Source organism: Typopeltis vanoorti, chromosome 20, assembly GCF_054136105.1.
Source record: "Typopeltis vanoorti isolate ZY-2024b chromosome 20, IOZ_Tvanoo_1.0, whole genome shotgun sequence".
In the NCBI taxonomy this organism is placed as follows: Eukaryota; Metazoa; Arthropoda; class Arachnida; order Uropygi; family Thelyphonidae; genus Typopeltis; species Typopeltis vanoorti.
This window is the reverse complement of record NC_143568.1, coordinates 80,028,411-80,048,745: the sequence shown is the minus strand read 5'-3', so window position 1 is coordinate 80,048,745 and position 20,335 is coordinate 80,028,411. Positions and strand designations below refer to the sequence as shown.

Below are 20,335 nucleotides of genomic sequence, written 5' to 3'. Positions count from 1 at the left end.
TACACACTGTACTATATTCTTACAATAAAGTAAGCTAGATAAAAGAAAATGTTATTAAAGAAAATCATAAGGAAGAGAAAATACGTTTACAGTAATGTACTTTATTTATCGATACCGTAAGTTTGTGTCGTCTGTTTACAAGATGAATCATATATCTGTCAGTACCTACATCAGTATTGTCTTATATGATACAAAATACTATACATGTTTTACATATTACTAACACTAGACATCAGAAATGAAAAGATAATGTGAAAAAGAAATCATTCATATTTATTTATAGGTATAATGATTCATGCATTGATAATGAAGCAGCAGCAATATGATTGCTTTATGATAGCCTAGATCAATAGCCTACGTTGCTTCGTGGTAGCCTAGCCTATACATTAATGAATGAATCGTTATAATTTTTTATTTTATGCAGTTATGATTTAATACTGCATCTCTACATTTATTTACATTTCTCTTAACTGCAAATGCCCATGTATGGTCTATAAGTGGTTGTGTGTGTAAGTTTTGATAAATTTTAGCTCTTTTATTTTTTATAATAGATTTATGTATATTTTATGGTAGTAAATGATAAAATAGACTAGTATCTACATATATTTTATGCATTCATGACATTCCTGCGAATTTGCAAGTTTTTTCAAATTCACAAAATCTCTAAAAAAATTTCCACTATATTTATTTAAAAAAAAAAATACGCATATAAGAGTGGAACCACACAATTCAGACCCATTCTTCAAGCGGCAACTGTGTGTGCTTGCCATATCCTGCACTAAGCTTTCAATGGGCTTCTTGAGCTCATACAAGCATAACGTTGTTAGCAGCTATGGATGTACAGTAATCTACTGTTTATCCAACCTTCAAATCAGTGCCCCTTTAATTAACAAACCCTTGTATGTCAACCGACTTCCAGTACAGCAGCTTTTAACTGTACTTTAATTATCAGAATTGCAAATTGCTTTCCTGTTGTGGTTGAATAAATGGTAGATACTGTAGTATTTTTATATTTTAAGCTTGGAAATGTGTAAAGGCCAATATTTTTAATTTAATTTATTTTTTTATGGAAAGCAGTATTACTAGTCTTGGTTTGAAATGTATTGTTGATATTAATAGAAGTGTTTAATTGATGTAGTAGATCGACTTGAAGACCACTGTTTGTGGATAAATACATTATGAGTTTGTTAGAAAGAAAAATGGGATAAGTATGTGGGGGGGTACTTCAAAGTGAACTTCAGTTTGCATCAAAATAGAATACAACAGTGGAAAATTTAAAAGAAAGGATGGATCAGTGGCACCCTTCCCTGGGGGGGGGGGCATCTCTCCCCCCCCCCCCCCAAAAAAAAAAAAAAGAAAAGAAAAAGGGAAAAAATACTAAAAAAATTTCCAAAAATCTTTTCCTAATTAAAATTAATTTTTTTATTTATGTTATGCTGTTTCTTCTATTTCTATACTACTTATGAATTAGTGATCATTGTAGATCCTCAGTCATAGGTCATATGCGATGCGTAGTGTGTATTCTCAAATTGTCCGCGCCCCCTGCCCCAAGATTAAATCCTGAGTGCGCTACTGGGATGGGTCATAAATATGTTCGTTGATATTTTATAGTAAAACAGGGCAGTCTGATTTATCATGAACTTAGATACCTAAGCAACATAAAAACCCAGAAATATTCCAAATTTGATTGAAATTATATGTTCATTATGTGTGCAAAAATTTGAGTCCCTCATTTTAATGCATTTATACTGAATTTCACTCTACAGAATAATTTTTTACATCATGACAAATTGGTTGAATCAAATTGAATCCAAATCCATTCAAATAATGTGATGTGTAGAGATGTCTTTGGAAGAAAAGAAAATTGCACTTTTAAACATTTTCAAAATAACTCACAAACTGGTATGAAATATTTGATTCGGATAACTTCAACTTTTGTTATCAATTTCTCAGCTGACTTTGAGGATGTTTTATTTTTTAATATTTTTTTAATGAATAGGAATATACATTTTTAATATTAGTAAATATTTCTGTATGTATGTATGTATATATTTAAAGATATGCATACCTCAGTAATATATGCCCTTGCCTTTGAATAGGTATTTAATATTCTACACTCCTTTTGATGTTGGTTACAAAGTATGCAAGTTTTTACCCATCAAACTGGTGCTAGCTGTAATGAAGGAAGTTATTAGATGTAAAAAAGTTCACGATGGTGTTCTTCATGCTGGTAAAATTTATCCCAATGGCTATCTGATTATGGTTATCATTGGAACTGTAAAAGGTAAATATTTATAGGACACAAAGTTATTTAAGTGTAAGATTTTATTATGTAGGGAATAAGAAAATGAACAGATATTATTTTTAGATATTACTACCTTTGAAATAGATAAAGAAAGATGGGGAGAGGGATCAGAACAGTGTAATAGAAGAGTTGTCATTAAGTTTAAATGTAGTCAGTTAGTTAGGCATAAATCACATTAATATACATGAATAGACATGCAGGAGTATCAAAGAGACGGGAACTTATGTGGAATTATAAGGCAGGTGATTATAATAGTCTTAGATGTCAACTTCGGGAAGTTTCATGGAGGGAGGAATTGGAATGCCGGGATATCACCAGTGTGTGGGAAATTGTGAAAGAATATTTGTTATCAGCAATGGTAAGTTGTATACCACGAGTGAAGAAGAGGACGCAATTTGGAGTAAAGTGGATGACAAACAATATTAAACAGGAATTGCTTGCGAAAAAGAGGCTATGGAAGAGATATAAGGAGATAGGTGAAGAGATGCATGAGGAATATAAGACACAGGCCAGAAGAGTGACTAGTGTGGTAAGGAAAGCGAAACTGGAATATGAGAGGAGATTGGCCCTAAGATCCAAAGAAAATCCTAGGGAATTTTTTAGCTATGTGGCCAGTAGGAGGAGAAATGACTGTGGAAGAATGATATTGTGGGATAAAAATGGGAATAGAGTGACTGATGCAGAGGACATAGTGGAATTGTTCAATGAACACTATGAACGTACCAGTCCTATCCCTCTAGCATTAAAACTCAGTTTTAATGCTAGAGGGATAGGACTGGTACGAGGTCTGGAGGTACAGGAGGAGAGTGTGTTTCAGATACTGAGTACTCTGGATGTCAGTAAAGCTGTGGGACTGGATGGTATTTCGCCACGAGTTTTGAGAGAATGTGCTAGGGAATTGACAGTACCTTTAACGTGGCTTTTCAATGAAAGTCTGGCTTTGGCAAAGGTGCCCAGGGAATGGAAGGAAGGTAAGATAGTGCCATTGCATAAGGGTGGTAACAGACTGGAAGTGTCTAATTATAGGCCAGTCTGTGTGTCATCAGTAGTTGTTAAGATCTTGGAGAAAGTAGTGAGGGACCGTGTACAGCATTGGGCAGATGAGGGTAATGTTATCTGTGAGAATCAACATGGATTTGTGAAAGGACGCTCTTGTTTTAGCAATATGCTAGCCTTTTATAATAAAGTTACAAGAACATTAGATGAGGGAAAGGCATATACTGCAATTTTCTTAGACTTGGCGAAGGCATTTGACAGGGTGCCACATGATAAGCTGATATTTAAGTTGCAGCACATGGGTCTGGATGTCAGATTGGTCAACTGGATTCAGGATTGGCTGTCTGATAGGTATCAGAGAGTTGTGTATGGTAGAGCAGTTTCCAGGAGGCAGAGGGTTACAAGTGGGGTCCCCACAGGGCTCAGTACTAGGACCTATATTGTTTAACCTTTATATCAATGACATAGCCAGTGGATTGCAGGGGGATATTCAGTTGTTTGCAGATGATGCGAAGCTGGGAAGGATTATTAGTAATAGTGCAGATGTGGTAGCCCTGCAAGAGGATTTAAATAAGCTAGATATGTGGGCAAATGAATGGGGGTGTCAGTTTAATGCAGCAAAATGTAAGGTCTTGAGGTTTGGGAAACATCGATGGGATGCTGCATACTCTATGGGAGGAGTTATACTGGAGGAAGTAGGGGAGACAAGAGATCTGGGGTTGATGATTGATAGAAACCTGAAGTTTAGGGGACATATTGCAAAGGTGGTGAAGGTAACACAGAGGATTGCTGCTATTATGAGAAGGACACTGACCTGCAGAGATAAGAGGGTTATCATTCCATTGTATAAGTCTCTGATCAGACCACACTTGGACTATTGTTCTCAGATTTGGTCCCCAGGATTTGAAGGGGATAAATTAACTGTGGAAAGGATACAAAGACGGATGACAAAGATGGTTTCAGGACTGTACAAGGATAGTTATGAGGATCGGCTGAGAGAATGTGGACTGCAGAGTTTGGTGGATAGAAGAAGGAGAGGTGATATGATTGAGACTTTTAAACTGTTGAGAGGTGGTTACAGGGTTGACACTGGGGAGTTCTTTCGCTTGGTTGATCAGCGGGAAGGAGTGATGACAAGAGGCCATCCCTGGAAGTTACGAAAGGAAACTGTGAGCAAGAGGGTAAGGAGTGGTTTCTTTGTGTGGAGGGTGGTTGAGCCGTGGAATGCATTGCCTGATGGAGTGGTGGGAGCGAGAACGGTCAGTGAGTTTAAAGAGTGGTATGATAGACTTTGTGTTTCTCAGGGGGGGACCTCCCCTCAGTGAGTCTTGACAGACTTTATGTCTTAGGAAGGACCTCCCTCGATGAGTCTTTTGACTCCTTGGAGGCCTGAATAATAATAATAATAATACCCTGATTACTTTTTACAGCAGAGCCTCTGTAGCTCTGTCAGTATAGATGAAGCCCTTTGGTCGGAAAGACCGGGGTTTGATTCCTGTCCATGACATAAGGAACTTTATCTGGTCTAAAGATGAGTTAGCCAGTCTCATATGGAGGTAGAGGGTTTTTTCACGCTGAAACTGCTTGGTTAATCTCACCCAATGTTCTCACTTTAACAGAATGGGAGAGAAAAGGTTAGCCAAATAGGTGTTTGATGGCATTATGACAATAAAAAAATACACAGGATTCATCTTCCCCCTGAAGACCTTCATAAACATCCATAATTAAAATAGGATTCAAACCCATGACTTATTGTTTGGAGATTGGAAATGCTATCTGTTCTGACCCTGGCTCGGCTTTGCATAAATCTATCCTGGAACACTCAGTAAAGAAATTTATCATTAGCTATAATTCTTGCATTCACTTTTATTTCCTCTCTTATAAATTGGTACTCTGAGAACTCTACTGCAGTCAATCTGGAATTCAATCCAGAAAACGTTGAGCAAGCTTTCTAAATGATATAGCAAAATATATGTACCGTCAACTCTCACTGTAGCATACTCCCAGAAAACACCATTTAAGGCTCTGTATATTGGTGCCATGCTAAAAGAGTTACAGACCTTTTATAACAGACTGCTTCTTTGGTCCTGATAAGTTTGCTGTAGTAAAAGTCAAAATATACACCATATTTCAGCATTTGAGATCAAATATCTATTCCTCTTCTTTTCTACATATAATAATAAAAGTTATGGGAAGATTTTGGAAAGAATACAGCAAATAAATATTATGAAGGTGAACATAAGTTATGGAAGCTACTCAAATTTCAGTAATGGAGGAAAAATGTACCAAAGATAAAAAAAGCTGAGGAAATTAATAAAAAAAACAATGGTAGGGACGAAATCACAAGGGCATACAGATTAATACTTGATGTAGAAAAAACAGCCAATGAAACCTAACATCTATTCCTCTTCTTTTCTACATAGGTTTCATTGGCTGTTTTTTCTACATCAAGTATTAATCTGTATGCCCTTGTGATTTCGTCCCTACCATTGTTTTTTTATTAATTTCCTCAGCTTTTTTTTTTTTTTTATCTCTTTTTATCTTTGGTACATTTTTCCTCCATTACTGAAATTTGAGTAGCTTCCATAACTTATGTTCTCCTTCATAATATTATTAACTACTTGACACACAACTTTCCTTCATTTTTTTCTATTTTCATAAATTTTTTTCTGTATTTTTATTCATTTTTTTACCTGGTCTTGGAAACCCTGCTCTAAAAACCAAACATGGAATTTTTTTTTAAGCCACTTCAGGCCTTCGATAGGTGTGGTAGTTTCATACAGGATAATTTAAATTCATCTCACACCTAAGGACAATCATAAACATTCATACTCACAGTGGTATTCAAACCCACATCCTGTTGGTTAGAGAGCAAATATGATAATCACATGGCTAACCAGGTAGACAGCTTTTACCAGGAACTTTTTATGTGGTTCCTCTTTTAATAAATCACTTCTTTAAATCTTTATCTACCATCAAATTCTTGTTTTTCTATCATTATGAGAAGTTCACCACATGCTAATTTGACTGAATCATCCTTCAAATTTTACCACTCTCATCTCTAATTCTTATTTTCAAACTCTTTCACTTTTTCCTCAATAATATTTGCATATTTAAGCCAGCAATTTCCTTTCCAGTCAAATAAATACAATTTTTAAAAATAAAATAAATTATGGCTTAAGTTGGACTCAAACATAGAATGTTCAGTATTAGTGACAAGCATTTCACTGCATACATGAGCTGCAGATGCTTGTCTCTTTCATTCTTGGCGATATGAGCAGAACTTGTAAAAACATTGCATCACATCTGTTGTGACAAACAAATAAAGCATTAATTATTATATTTAGAGAGAGACAAGTTATCCTAATTGAAAGTTTCTACAGTTATGTTTTATTTGAGTTTATCCAAGGCCTTCGTCAGCTAGCTATCCTGAAAGCACTGCTTTTACTTTTTAGTTCTTTCATCTGACTGACTGACTGGATTTCTGAAATCTGTAGCGTGCTGAATAGCCAAAATATTACTGCATATCAGCATGGAGTTCATATGATAAGAAATGAAAGTTTAATTTTTAATTAATGTTTAGTTAATTTTCATCATTGATATAAGATAGGAGGTAAGAAAAGTATAAAAAAAATTCTTGGTTTGTATTGATTTAGCCTTATCTCAATATATGAGTGAGCCAAAAACTTTATTTCTTCCTTCTAAATAAATTAAAAATTTGAATGTTATTACAACCATAAATTGAAATTTAGAGGTGTCATGAGACATCCATTAAGTATTAATTGTGCTGATACTTCAAATAAGTTTTTAAACAAGAGTAAACTTTTTGTATAGGAAATGGCACAGCATTTTTAAAGCTTCTAGAAAGACTTCTGAGAGGTGTATGGACTCCAAATGCTATTGAATTTATGCAACTTGGCTTGTAAGTAACGCTTGCTGTTTTATTTAAACTAGAAATTTAGATTACTTAAAAATGTTAAATTACATTTAACATTTTTATTTTATTTTATAGCTACTCCAGATCTAAATTTTTTATTTTATTTTATAGAAAAATTTTATAGCTACTCCAGATCTAAATTATAATAAGAATATGACAGTACTCCATTTTGTTATTTATGTGAGAAATATGATTTTGCAATCAAGGTAGCTCTCACTGTCACTACAGATCTAGCTCTCACATTGTCTGGATAGTAAATCTCACCATGAGGGTAATACAGCCCTGAGAAGAACAGGTGCTGTGCATTATGGGATACATTAGGCAGCTTGAAGTGAAATCAGTTACTTTTCTCTATAAATAGCATAATAGTAAAGATACTTCATTCCTAACTATTTGCTTACACTTGGGTAAAATATGGGGTGACAAATAATTCCTTGCCAAATGTAATATACCTCACAATACAATGAAAAACCTTGTTTCAGTAATTATCTTAGAACAGTGTTTCTCAACCTGTGGTCCGCAGGCAGACTTAAATTACATATTTATTTAATTATTTTTTTAATTATCTAAACAAATTCAAATTCAATAAGTAAGTAAAAATTATTGAAATCAAATGGAGACTTTAAAAAAAAAAAATATCGTCAGAATGTTCAAAGGCGGAAGCAATAAAACTATATTGAAAGTTTATTTTTCATTTGGTTAGACTATAATAAATTTAGTTTAATCCTTTATCCAAGTGTGAGCAAACAATATAGTGATGGGAAAGATAGGAGTTATGTTAGCTTGGTCCATCTTTGCAGTGAGTTGCAAAGGTGGACCAGGTCCAGAAGTGGAGATACCACCTTTGGTGGTATCTCCACTTCTGGACCTGGCTCCCACTGAAGAGACCTCAATAAAGGTCGAAACTGGTCTGGGTAGTGGCAATTCCCTTAATGCATAACATTATACATATCTGCAAGGAGATGTATTTTGCATTATGGGAGATAGCGAGATAGGAGTGATGTTAGCTTTGTCCACCTTTGCAATGAGTTTATTATAGTCTAACCAAGACTAAATTTATTATAGTCTAGCCAAGTGAAAATAAACTTTCAACATCTTTCTCTAAATCCAGAGTAATTTAATAAAAAGGTGCACACCTTTTGGCAACTCCTATAGGTAAACATGACCTCGCTATTGCTTCTGCCTGGTATCTTCACTTCTGGGTCTGACTCCCACTGAAGAGACCTCAATAAAGGTCGAAACTAGTCTGGGTAGTGGCCCTTCCCTTAATGCATAACATTATACATATCTGCAAGGAGATGTGTTTTTCATTATGGGAGATACTGAGATAAGAGTGATGTTAGCTTGGTCCACCTTTGCAACGAGTTGCCCGGTGTTGTACTACCTTACCGCAGTCCTGAAGATACTTTCAGGTGCAAACTTTGTTTGCTCACACTTGGATAAAGGATTTAAATTTATTAAAACTAAATTTATTATAATAAAACTATATTGTTGTTCACATCACCCTTTTTATTATTCGTCATTCTGCTGCTAAATTTGTAGCAGCAGAATGACAATGATAAAAGAGAGGTGAAGTGAACAATAATATGGTTTTATTGCTTCTGCCCTCCCTTGCTGTTATGTCAGATTTGAAGTGAACATATGTTATCCACATTTCAACCAATGGCTTGTTGTTTATTGCTTTTTTATTATTGAAAGTTTCCCTCCTTCAACCAAGGCTCAGTATATCTTGAGAAGTACTAAGTGATACTTGAACAAAGTGTGTCCTGCGTTAACCCCAGTATTATCATCATCAAACTCCTGCCATGTAATCTCAAGGAGTGTACAGGATATGATAGTATCCTGTACATCAGATCAGATCTTATATTTCTATTGTTAAGGCACTTTTGTACCTTATAAATCCATCTATATCTTGGTCTTCCTCTGGGTCATTTTCCTGCCAACCTGGCGGAGAACACGTTTCGCTAATCTTTCATCACCCATTCTGTTTAAGTGACCATACCACCTGAGATTGCCAGCTCATCCTCATTCATTCAGTATCCAGGTAGATACCCAACAGAATGCACCACGAGAAGGTGTGGACTGAACATTAGGTCAGAAGCCCTGGTCGGTTCTCTGCATTCCTTTAAAGGCTATGTGGAGGTCTCCTCTCAGTTATACAGCTTTGATCCTTAAGCACCCCCCTCCCCCAGTATTATATATTTATATATTTTTCGAAAACATTTTTAATAATGGAAAAGTAGCTTAGAACTAAGACTTTGAAAAGAAGGGCAAATGAAACAGGTGATGCTAATCCTAATTGTGATACAAGTGTTGTAACAGTGTGTAAATCTGATACTATTAAAGAAGAAGAAACAAGCAGTTCAAAGAAAAAATACAGTAGGAAATATTACAGTTCATATTTTGAATTCTGGTTTACTTGGTGTGGAGATGAAAGTGAACAGAAGCCTCAATGTGTTTTGTGTTATGAAGTGTTGTTGAACGAGTGCATGAAACCTGCAAAACTCCGACAGCATTTAGAAACTAAACATTGTGATGTGAAAAATAAGCCAATTGAATTTTTTCTGTGACGCTTAGGGACATTAAATCATGGGAAAGATATAGTTTTGGCCATGGGTTCCATTTATTTATTTATTTATTCGTATGGAGTTTCCTCCCTTTTTCTCCCCGTCCCTATTGGGGTTAGTTGAGCCCCCTTGTGGGGGGGGGGTAAGTATTTATGGCTGTAGATCCATGTGTGTTCACGGGCCGGTTTGCCTGCTTGCGGGATGAAAAACGCCAGATAAACTGGCGGAAAAAACCCTACTGCCAATGCCCAAGACCGGCTAACTTGTCTATTGCTCAGGAAGATCCTCAAATTCCTCATGTCTTCGACGGGAATCAAACCTGGGACACTCCTTCCCCAGTCATATGGTTGCGAAGCACACAGCCACTAGGCTAACCGCGCGGACTATGGATTCCATTAATAGCAAGACACTGAAAGCATCCTATCTCTTAAGTTTGCGCATAGCGAAAACAGGGAAACCTCATTCTATCTGGGAAAATTTGCTGCTTCCAGCTATAAAAGATGTGGTAAAAACGATGTTTAGCAACAAGTTACTAAAAGATGTTGATTTGATTCCTCTTTCAAATGACACTGTCGGTCGCAGAATTAATGATGCGTGTGATGTAGAATCTCAGTTAATCGAAAGAGTTAAGAAGAGCCCTTATTATGCATTACAAATAGACGAGCCTACTGATGTTACAGATGATGTGCGGTTAATATGCTATGTAAGATATGCACATGATAACAATATTCGTGATGATATTCAGTTTTGTAGAACTTTGCCATCCCGAACAGCTGGAGAAGAAATATTTCACACTCTCAATAATTACATAATACACAAAGGGATCCAGTGGGAAAAATGTATAGGCTCCTGTTTGGATGGAGCTTGCAGCCTTACAGGTAGGCATAGTGGGGTTGGAAGTAGCTCCGGATATGAATTGGGTACATTGTTTCATACATAGGGAAGCGTTAGCCTCCAAAGTAATGCCACCAGAATTTAAAACTGTGCTATATAATGCTGTAAAGCTAGTTAATTTTATTAAAGCTCAACTTTTATATATACAACTTTTGCTTCATTCTGAAATTCGTCTGAAATTCGCTGGCTTTCAAGGGGCAAAGTACTAACAAGGTTATTTCAATTAAAGCATGAAGTTTTATTATTTGTAAATGAACGTAATTCTGATTGTAATCACTCCTTGTTGATGAAGCATGGTAATAAACACTATCCTATCTTTCAGACATTTTTTCGAAATTAAATGAACTAAATCTCTCCCTTCAGGGAAATTCTTAGCTGTTCTTGATACCTACAACAAAATAAAGGCATTCAAGAAAAAACTGGTTTTATGGATTAATTATGTAAAAGACAGACAATTTGCACCTTTTCCAACATTGGAATCCTTTTTAGTGAAAAAATTATATTTTTTGTTGATTCTGAGTTTCTCAAAAGGGTTTGTGACCACCTCAAAAATCTGAAACGAAATTTTGAAACATTTTCCGAATAACTTTTATAAGAAATTTCTGTGGGTTCACGATCCATTTCAGGCTTGCAGTCACGAGAACAACCTTTCGTTATCGAAAAAAGAACAGTTAATTGATTTTTCAAGTGACAGTGGGCTTAAAATGCAATTCCATGATCTTGGTTTGCCTCGATTTTGGATCTCGCATTCAGTGAGAAGTGAATTTCCCGAATTATCTGAAGAAGCATTGAAAATCGCCATGCAGTTCTCTACCATCTATCTTTGTGAGAAAGGATTTTCATCGCTCCTTCAAATAAAAATAAAATACAGAAATTGTCTTCGACTGAATTTGACCAATATTGAGCCAGATATCCAGCAACTCTGCAAGGGCAGAGAAGCTCAACCATCTCATTAAAAGTAAGTAGTAACATAATTAGATCATATTCTTTATTTGTTTAATAAAAATTAAAACTTTGTTCAATAATGATACACTTTTAATCATTTACTTCCGATTTTTAATTATGTTTCCATATGTATTCAAAACATGCTTTAGATTTATTATGTTATAAATAACACAGTTTTCCGAAATGTTGGTAATTCCTACTCAGGTTTTTAAAAAAATTACAAAAAGTCAAAATGACGTATAGAAAAATAAATTAAAAACACTATGTTTATTTTTGAAGTAAAACTTTAATTCTAACATTCTAAAATGTTATTTTTCTTGCTTTTCTGTTCGCAAAATCGTCGACGACATTGTCGAAGTCTATTTCGTCACTCAGTTGCTGTTTTATAGACAGTGTTACATCCTGAAAGAAGAACTTTTAAAAGGAAACAATTCATTCAGGATTTAACAAGTCCGAAAAATAGCTGAGAAAAAAAAACTTGCACTCGAGCAGAATAAATAAAGTACTAACTGTAAATAGAAATAGAATTACCTCCCTTTAGTAGAATTGTAATACCATGTAAAGAACTTTGTGTATAAATTAGTATTATATGAATGCATCATGTATACAATGAATGGGTAAATTAGATGTAAACAATAGTCCAAAGGTCACGGGTGGGCCTTAGGCATTGGCAATCTCGGAAAGCGAAGCACATTCGTTTCCCAGAAGGCACTGTCAGAGATCTCGCGATGTGCCGAAATTCCTTGTATTTCGGCACATTGCAGTGTAATAATCGAGTATGGACAGTTTTTAAGAACTTTAAGTGATTATTTAGCAGTGGCTAATGTCCATAAGACAAATTGTCTGGAATGATTATAGATGATTGTGACTAGTTTAATATGCAAGACTAACATAGTAGGTAGAATATTGATTAGAAGTGTATAATGTGTATATTATGTGTGTTTAATCTCTAACTTAAAAGAAGAATTTATTGTTCATGCATTAGAGTATTAATCAGTTTGATACAGTTTGATTTAGCATGTCATTGAACTAATTGAAAGTGAGATTGGTCTAAGTGTATATTATATCTTTAGATTCCAATAAATATGTTTTTTCTTCTATACCTGAGTTTTGCCTGTGATATGAACCAAAACTACCACTCATTAATCTGAACCATAGTGGGGGGGGGGGGGTTGAAAGAAAGGTATAACATGTTGTTATAGAGGTTACGACTGCAACCCAGAATTTACTTAGCCACAGTAAAGCGTTTGATTTATGAGTATAAGCACTAAATTTATTCACCTATGTGCACCAAGAGTCTGGAAAAGTCTCCCTGAATAAGAGTCCCCTCTATTCTAAGATATTGGCTGGCGCAGCTTTAAAAAATAAATTTGTCAATATCTGAAGAGGAGATGGCCCCAGAAAGAAATTAGAGGATTCGTTTCTTTTAGTAAGGAATAATCTTTAACAGTCAGGGTAAGCACGTGAGTAAAATTAGGAATCGGCTAGAGATATAGAATTTACTTTCCTTATAGAATGAACACGTAAGATATTAGAGTCAGGGAAATTTTGTAAGTCTTGCAGTTATTCTAGAGAGGAAAATTCATTGAGGAAGTAAATTATTTTAGGAAAAGTAACACGACATAACAATGGCACAGACGACAAAATTTAACAATGGTCCAGACAACGATAATTAACAACAGTAAGGCAAGATTTCTTAAATGCCAAAAAAGTGCAGCCTGGGGTGGATTGCCCCCTCCCCTAGCTACGCCTCTGTAACTTAGTGGTCCGTAGAATTGTTTTCAGCATTTTACTGGTCCTTGGCCTTAGAAAGGTTGAGAAACGCTGTCTTAGAAGAAGGATATAAAAAGGATTATACCTTGAAACCAACATCAGATATGTAAATAATATAGATGAAAGTTTTAAACAAAATTATCACTGTTGATCATCTTTCAGGGTTGAACTGTAGATTCAAATATACAAATATTATTGATGAAAAAAATTAAAGCATTTGAAAATAAGAAATTAACCATTTTATACTTAATTAGCAAAATCTAAAGAAAACACTGATTCAGCTAGGAAGAAATCTGGTGAAATTTTGCAATCCTGTGTTCATGGTAGGCCTTTTGGCAGTTCTGAGAAAAAAAAGAAGAAAAAAAAAATCAAAAGTTCTAAGTCAGCAGATACCATCGAAAAATACAAAAATGCTAAACAGAAATCATGAGAAAAGTTTGGTAAAAATGTAGAAGATAAATGAAAGCATACTGAAAAAAGTAGCCCTATAATGAAAAATATTCTGGCTACTTGGAGTAATTACATTATATAAGGATACCAAGTAATTTTATAAACTTGTTTTTTTTTTTACTCCTCCCAAGTAAGCAAAACAGTTCAGTTAAGCCTGAACGTAGTTCAAGTCTAAAGGTAGTACAACACCAGGGCAACTCATTGTAAAGGTGGGTAAAGCTCTGATCAGTATTCTTAGTATTTCCCATAATGTAAAACACGTCTCACTAAGAGACGTATACTGTTATACATTATGGGTGTGTGTGTGTGGGGGGGGGGTCACTATCCAGACCGGTTTCAACCTTTTTTGAGGTCTCCTCATTGAGTAGCTAGACCCTGAAATACCAAGGTTTTTAGTAATACAGAGCCTTATCAACTTTACCTATGCAAGTTGCTACAAGGTGCTTTTACTTTGAATAAGAAACTCTGAATGAGATAAAGATGTGAAAGATTTTTACCTTGGGGATAATATATATTAAGGATACCAAGTAATTTTATAAACTTGGTTTCTTTTTACTCCTCCCAAGTAAGCAAAACAGTTAAGTTTGCGCCTGAACATAGTTCAAGTTTAAAGGTAGTGCAACACCAGGGCAACTCGTTGTAAAGGTGGGTAAAGCTCTGATCACTCTTCTTAGTATTTCAATGTCTGTATATATATATATAGAAATTGTTTTATAGACAGTAAGGCAAGATTTCTTAAACGCCAAAAAAGTGCTGCCTGGTTTGGATTGTTCCCCCCTCGCCCAGTTACGCCTCTGTAACTTAGTGGTCCGTAGAATTGTTTTCAACATTTTACTGGTTCTTGGCCTTAGAAAAGTTGAGAAACGCTATCTTATATATATATATATATATATATATATATATATATATATATATATATATATATATATATATATATATATATATATATATAATCCATCAAATTTCAGAACACCAACAAAGTTATATTAATTAGAAAATTTGAAGCTTTGCGGTTAGAACAGCAAAAATCATCCAAATTTAAGTTTCAGCTCTCTTCTGATAATTTATTATTAACAAATCCATTTACTATCTTTCTAATGTTGAAAAGAATATTCTTAATAAGGGTTTTGATTTTATGTCACCAAGATTTATTCCAAAAGAACTATTACTCAGAAAAATAGAAAAAGCAAGTTCATTCTTTCAACCTGAAGAAGCCAACTACTTCATATGAAATCCATCCTCACAGTTAACAGTGTAAAACCTCCAATAGATAATGTTACTATTGCAGAACGTCAAGCTGTGAAAGATAAGGATATTATAATTCTCCCTGCAGACAAAGGTAACACGACTGTCATCCTGGATACTCAAGATTGCAACAACAAGACTACTACAAACAGACACCTACTCAATTCTTGAAAGGAATCCAACTTGTGAGCTTCATAATCATATGAACAGTTTCCTGAGAACTATGGAATTTAATTTCCTAGAGACCTGAGATTATCTCTTTGTTCACTTCATCCTATTATCCCCTGATTATATGGCTTGCCTAAAATACATAAGGAAAACGTCCACTGAGACCCATCTGTTTCAGCTTGGCCATGGGCAACCCATTATCTCCTATATTAGCAAATTTATATTTAGAAAACTTTGAGGAGAAAGCACTCAATTCCTTCATTAAAGCCAAGGTTATGGAAAAGATATGTTGATTATGTTTTCTTAATTTGGAGTCATGGACTAGATTCTTTAAAGGAGTTTCTGAACCATCTGAACAATCCACATCCAAGAATACAATTTACCTCAGAATTGGAAACTAACAATTCTCTCCCATTCTTGGATGTAAAACTACCTCATGTGTCAGAAAAACTGAACATCTCTATTTATAGAAAACCCACATACACCAACAGATACCTTCGTGTGCGATCACATCATTATCTACCCCAGAAAGTTGACATAATTTCTACTTTGGGTAAACATGCTTGTTCCTTCCTCAGTGAAGAATAACTCATCAAAGAACTACAGTTTCTTCTTACAACCTTTCATAAAAATGGCTATCCTAAACAGACAGTTCATAAGCTACTTTGTAATCCACCTGCTCACTGTACTGAAAATAGTACTGGTGTAAAAAGCTTTATATCTCTACTGTATATCATAGCCATTTCACCAAAGTTAGCTAAACTTCTCAAGAAATTTAAAATCTGCACTTCTTTTCCTCTTCTTTTCAAACACTGTTCCTTACACCTAAACTAAAACATGGCAGTCTAAAGTATCCAGAAGTTTATCGTCTTTGGTGTACCTGCAGTGTGCCCTATTTTGGCCAGACAGAGAAATCCATTGAGTTGCATATGAAAAAACATGTGAGAGACATTACATATGGCAGAACTAGAGCCAGTACATTATCTAATCACATTCTTAATTCTGCTCACTCTAACAAGGAAGATTCTGTCATTCATCCAGTGATTGGAACAAACTAGAAAACATTTTTAGATGCTATGATTAACTGAAGGGGAAAATTGTGGAATCAATAGAAACTGTCTTCAATCCAGTCCATCTTATTACTAATCTTAGCTATAATCTATCTGATTGTCACTCTTCAGCTATCCGAGTGTACATGAGATCATGCCTGCGTGAATGTGCTAAACAATACTATAGCATCCAGAATGGCTTTAAATGTCAGCTATACATTTGCAAGTTAATTTATAGCTGCCTCTTGTAATGTGCGTTTTTTTTTTTTTTTTTTTTCGTGTTATGCACCCAATAAAGTCTTCTAAGAAGATGAAACAAGTAGTACGCTCAAATAATAAATAGCATTTTTCTATTTTGGTATCTCTTTGCTTCTAGTCATTAAACTTTTTTAATCATACATACATCTATCCCAAAAACTGTGTGTGTGTTCGTTCCATTCATCAACTTTTAATCGTTATACTAAGGCCATAAATTTATATTGGCTTCTCAATTTTTTTCATGGTATCCCTATGCCATAGAAGATTTACAGTGAAGAATAGTTCAAGTCAGGAGTTGCCTTGCTGAAAGCACACAGAGCTGCTACCACTGAGGAAATTGATCATATTTTGACTGGACTCAAGTCAGAGACTATTCAGATTCAGATAGTGATTTTAAATAGTGATGTGTTTGATCGTCTAAAATTTTTGACAACAATGTTGCTAAAGTTGCGTCAAAGGCGATATTGCTGATAACCATGCAGTTGTCTGTGAAAATAAATTTGGTGTCAGTGATAACTGCAGTGGCAATTAAGAGTCAGCTGACAATGATTATTTCGAGCTTTTTTTTACAGCACATGTAAAAAGTCATTGATGCTGAGACTAATAATTATTGTGAATTTGTTATGAAAAAACCTCTAAAAGGTAAAAGAGAAATCTAGAATGAATAAATGGGTGAAGACCACATTTTAGGAATTGTATTCGTTTTTGCTTTGATGGTGGCATATGTTAAAAAAAAAAAAAAAAATGATTGGTCAACCTACACTCATTATTGTCAGTGCCAGTTTAGCACTGACAATAATGAGTTGCATATATAAAATGATAAACGTTCTACTCAACGAGCATATAATAAACTAAGTCAACATCTAAACCGCAAATATGAAGCTCTTTCTTCTAAACAATTCAAGCCCCTCAAAACTCCAGATAATTGGATTGTCAATATATCTGGACATCCTCTAACTAGTAGCAAAACCCCTCATCCTTTCAAAAGGACATGATTTTTCTAAGATAACCATGCATTGTTCCTAATAAGATACCACATCTAGATTTCCTAGTTAACATTGAACAGAACCTCAGTCATCTAACTAGTAATAAAGCTAATGCTCTTTGCCTAGAAGTCGCTTCTTCTCTACTTGAGGCCAAACTTCCTCCTTCCAGCATATCTCTTTTTGAAATGAAATCTTTACAGTCCTTGAGAAAAAATAATCACCTCATTATCACCAAAGCTGACAAGGGGAAAGCAACAGTAGTTATGGACTCCGCAAATTACAGAAGAAAACTTTCTCTTTTACTTCGAGATCGCTCCACATATCAAGTACTTGATTATGATCCAACCAACAGACAACTAAAGAAATTAAATTCTCTCCTAGATGAAGTCATCAGTTTAGATAGAGACACAATTGAAAGACTTAAACTCATTTTGCAAGACCTCCTAGATTTTATGGTCTTCCTAAAATACATAAGATTTACTTTCCTCTTCGTCGAATAGTAGATTGTATTGATTCTCCTACTTATCGTATAGCCAAATATCTAGCTAAATTATTGAAATCTCACATAGCCAACTCTAGTTCCTTTCTTAAAACTCCTCAGATTTCTTAGAAAAATTGAAAAATATCTCATTGCAACCTACAGATCTTATGGTGAGTTTTGATATAGAATCTTTATATACAAATGTACCTCTCAAGAAGACTTTAAAATTACTGGCTGACATCTTTCCAGAAGACATTATAAAACTATTCGATTTCGTAATACACTCTGGATATTTCTTATGTCAAAACAAATTTTACAGCCAGGTAGAAGGAACAGCCATGGGAAATCCTCTCTCTCCTGCTTTAGCCAACTTTTATTTAGAACATCTAGAAAAAGTCCTCTTCTCATCTATATTTCCTCAACCATCCTTTTGGGTAAGATATATAGATGACATCTTTACTGTATGGCCTCACAACAAAGACTCCTTACCTTCTTTTTTAAACAGTATCAATTCATCGTATAAAGTTTACTATGGAAATGGAAAAAAACAACCAGTTATCAATTTTAGACGTTCTCCTCATCTGGTCACCTTCGAATACTCTTACAACTACAGTTTACAGAAAACCTACGTTCACAGGTTGTTATATTCTTAAAGAATCTTCCCATCATCCTTGTCAAAAAACAAGAATCATAAAATGTCTAATCAGAAGAGCCAAAACTAATGGTTCTACTTCTAATTTTCTACAGAAAGAACTTTCTACTATCCAACAGCACATGAAACTCAATGGCTTTTCTGAAAAGAGTACACAACATCTTCTCGATTCTTATAATCCACCACTAAACAACAAAGATTCAATACGTCGAGTTCCAATTCCATACATCTCAGGGATTTCAGAACCTATTTCAAGAATTCTGAAGAAATATGAGTTAACAGCTACTTATTCCCCTATTAACAAATTATCTTCCCATTTTCCTTCTTCTAAAGACAAACACTCAACTATGTCTCTTCCTGGAGTTTATAAAATTCCCTAGAATAAATTTACATAACATTATACATATCCGCAAGGAGATATGTTTTGCATTATGGGAGATACTGAGATAGGAGTGATGTTAGCTTGCTCCACCTTTGCAACGAGTTGCCTGGTGTTGTACCACCTTACTGCAGTCCTGAAGATACTTTCAGGCGCAAACGTTGTTTGCTTACACTTGGATAAAGGATTAAACTAAATTTATTATAGTCTAACCAAGTAAAAAATAAACTTTCAACATCAAATTCCCTGCAACTGTGATCTCTCCTATTTTGGACAAACTGGACGCTCTCTAGAAAAAAGAATCTAAGAACATCAATCCTGGATTCATCACAACAAACCTGAAAAATCTAGATTGGCTCAGCATGGGATAGAAACTAACCACAACATCCTTTGGTCAAAAACTCGCCTCTTACATAGATCCCGCTATAAATTTGAACGTTTATTCAAAGAAAGCGTAGAGGCCTTACTCCATCGTCCTAACCTGAATCGGAATGACTATATATCTGTATCAAAAATCTAGTAAAGTCTAATCAGGATAGCTCATTAATTCATATTAATTTATGTTATTTAAAATTATTGAAATTATTAATTAATATCTTTAATTCAATCATGTCTCTGCTTAAAAATATTTCTCTTTAATACTTAGGGATATAACATCACGTGGCTTGTTCTATTTATAAATGATCTATTGTTAGTATTCCACCTTGTATTTTTTAAAACTGTTCTTGTATTGCCACTGAAGATGGTCTGCAATTTCAGACTGAAATATTTGGCTAATTAAATATCTTTCTTGTGTGTACATGCTTATATTATACAATGGATAAAATTATTCATCTCAGCTGCCTTTAAAACTGAAGATTCGTTTAATCACATTTGGGGAGAAGGGAACAAAAACACTTTCTGAGGGAGATGTATTTTTCACTTTCTACCTAAAAGATTAAAGACAATTGCAGAATTGGAAAAGCATGATAAGATGCAGAGAGAATCCTATTCAGGTTCTATGGTGTGAAATGAGATGTTATATAGAACAACATAGCCTATACTTAAATCAGCAGTATTAGAATTGAAGGAGGTGCAGGTTCCATCTCCAGTTCTTTTAATTTATCAAAATCCTAATTTAGTTTTAAATTGTTGAAGTGAGCAATGAACATACCCAACTGAATGAAAACACTGTTGGAATTATATTCACATTATAGGTAAAGGTAATGTGTTTACAGTGATACTGATGGACTTTGCAAAAGCCTTTTGAT

General features: G+C 34.6%; 1 protein-coding gene across 1 annotated transcript in view; it reads left to right on the top strand.

Moving 5' to 3' along the window:
* LOC150095593 (trimeric intracellular cation channel type 1B.1) overlaps window positions 1–20,335 on the top strand; it is a 155,446-nt gene that overhangs the window by 103,380 nt on the left and 31,731 nt on the right. Inside the window, exons 3-4 of the mRNA XM_090409760.1 lie at window positions 2,100–2,284; window positions 7,136–7,223. Of these exons, the coding sequence (XP_090265886.1) occupies window positions 2,100–2,284; window positions 7,136–7,223 (273 nt within the window). The remainder of the gene's footprint in view (window positions 1–2,099; window positions 2,285–7,135; window positions 7,224–20,335) is intronic.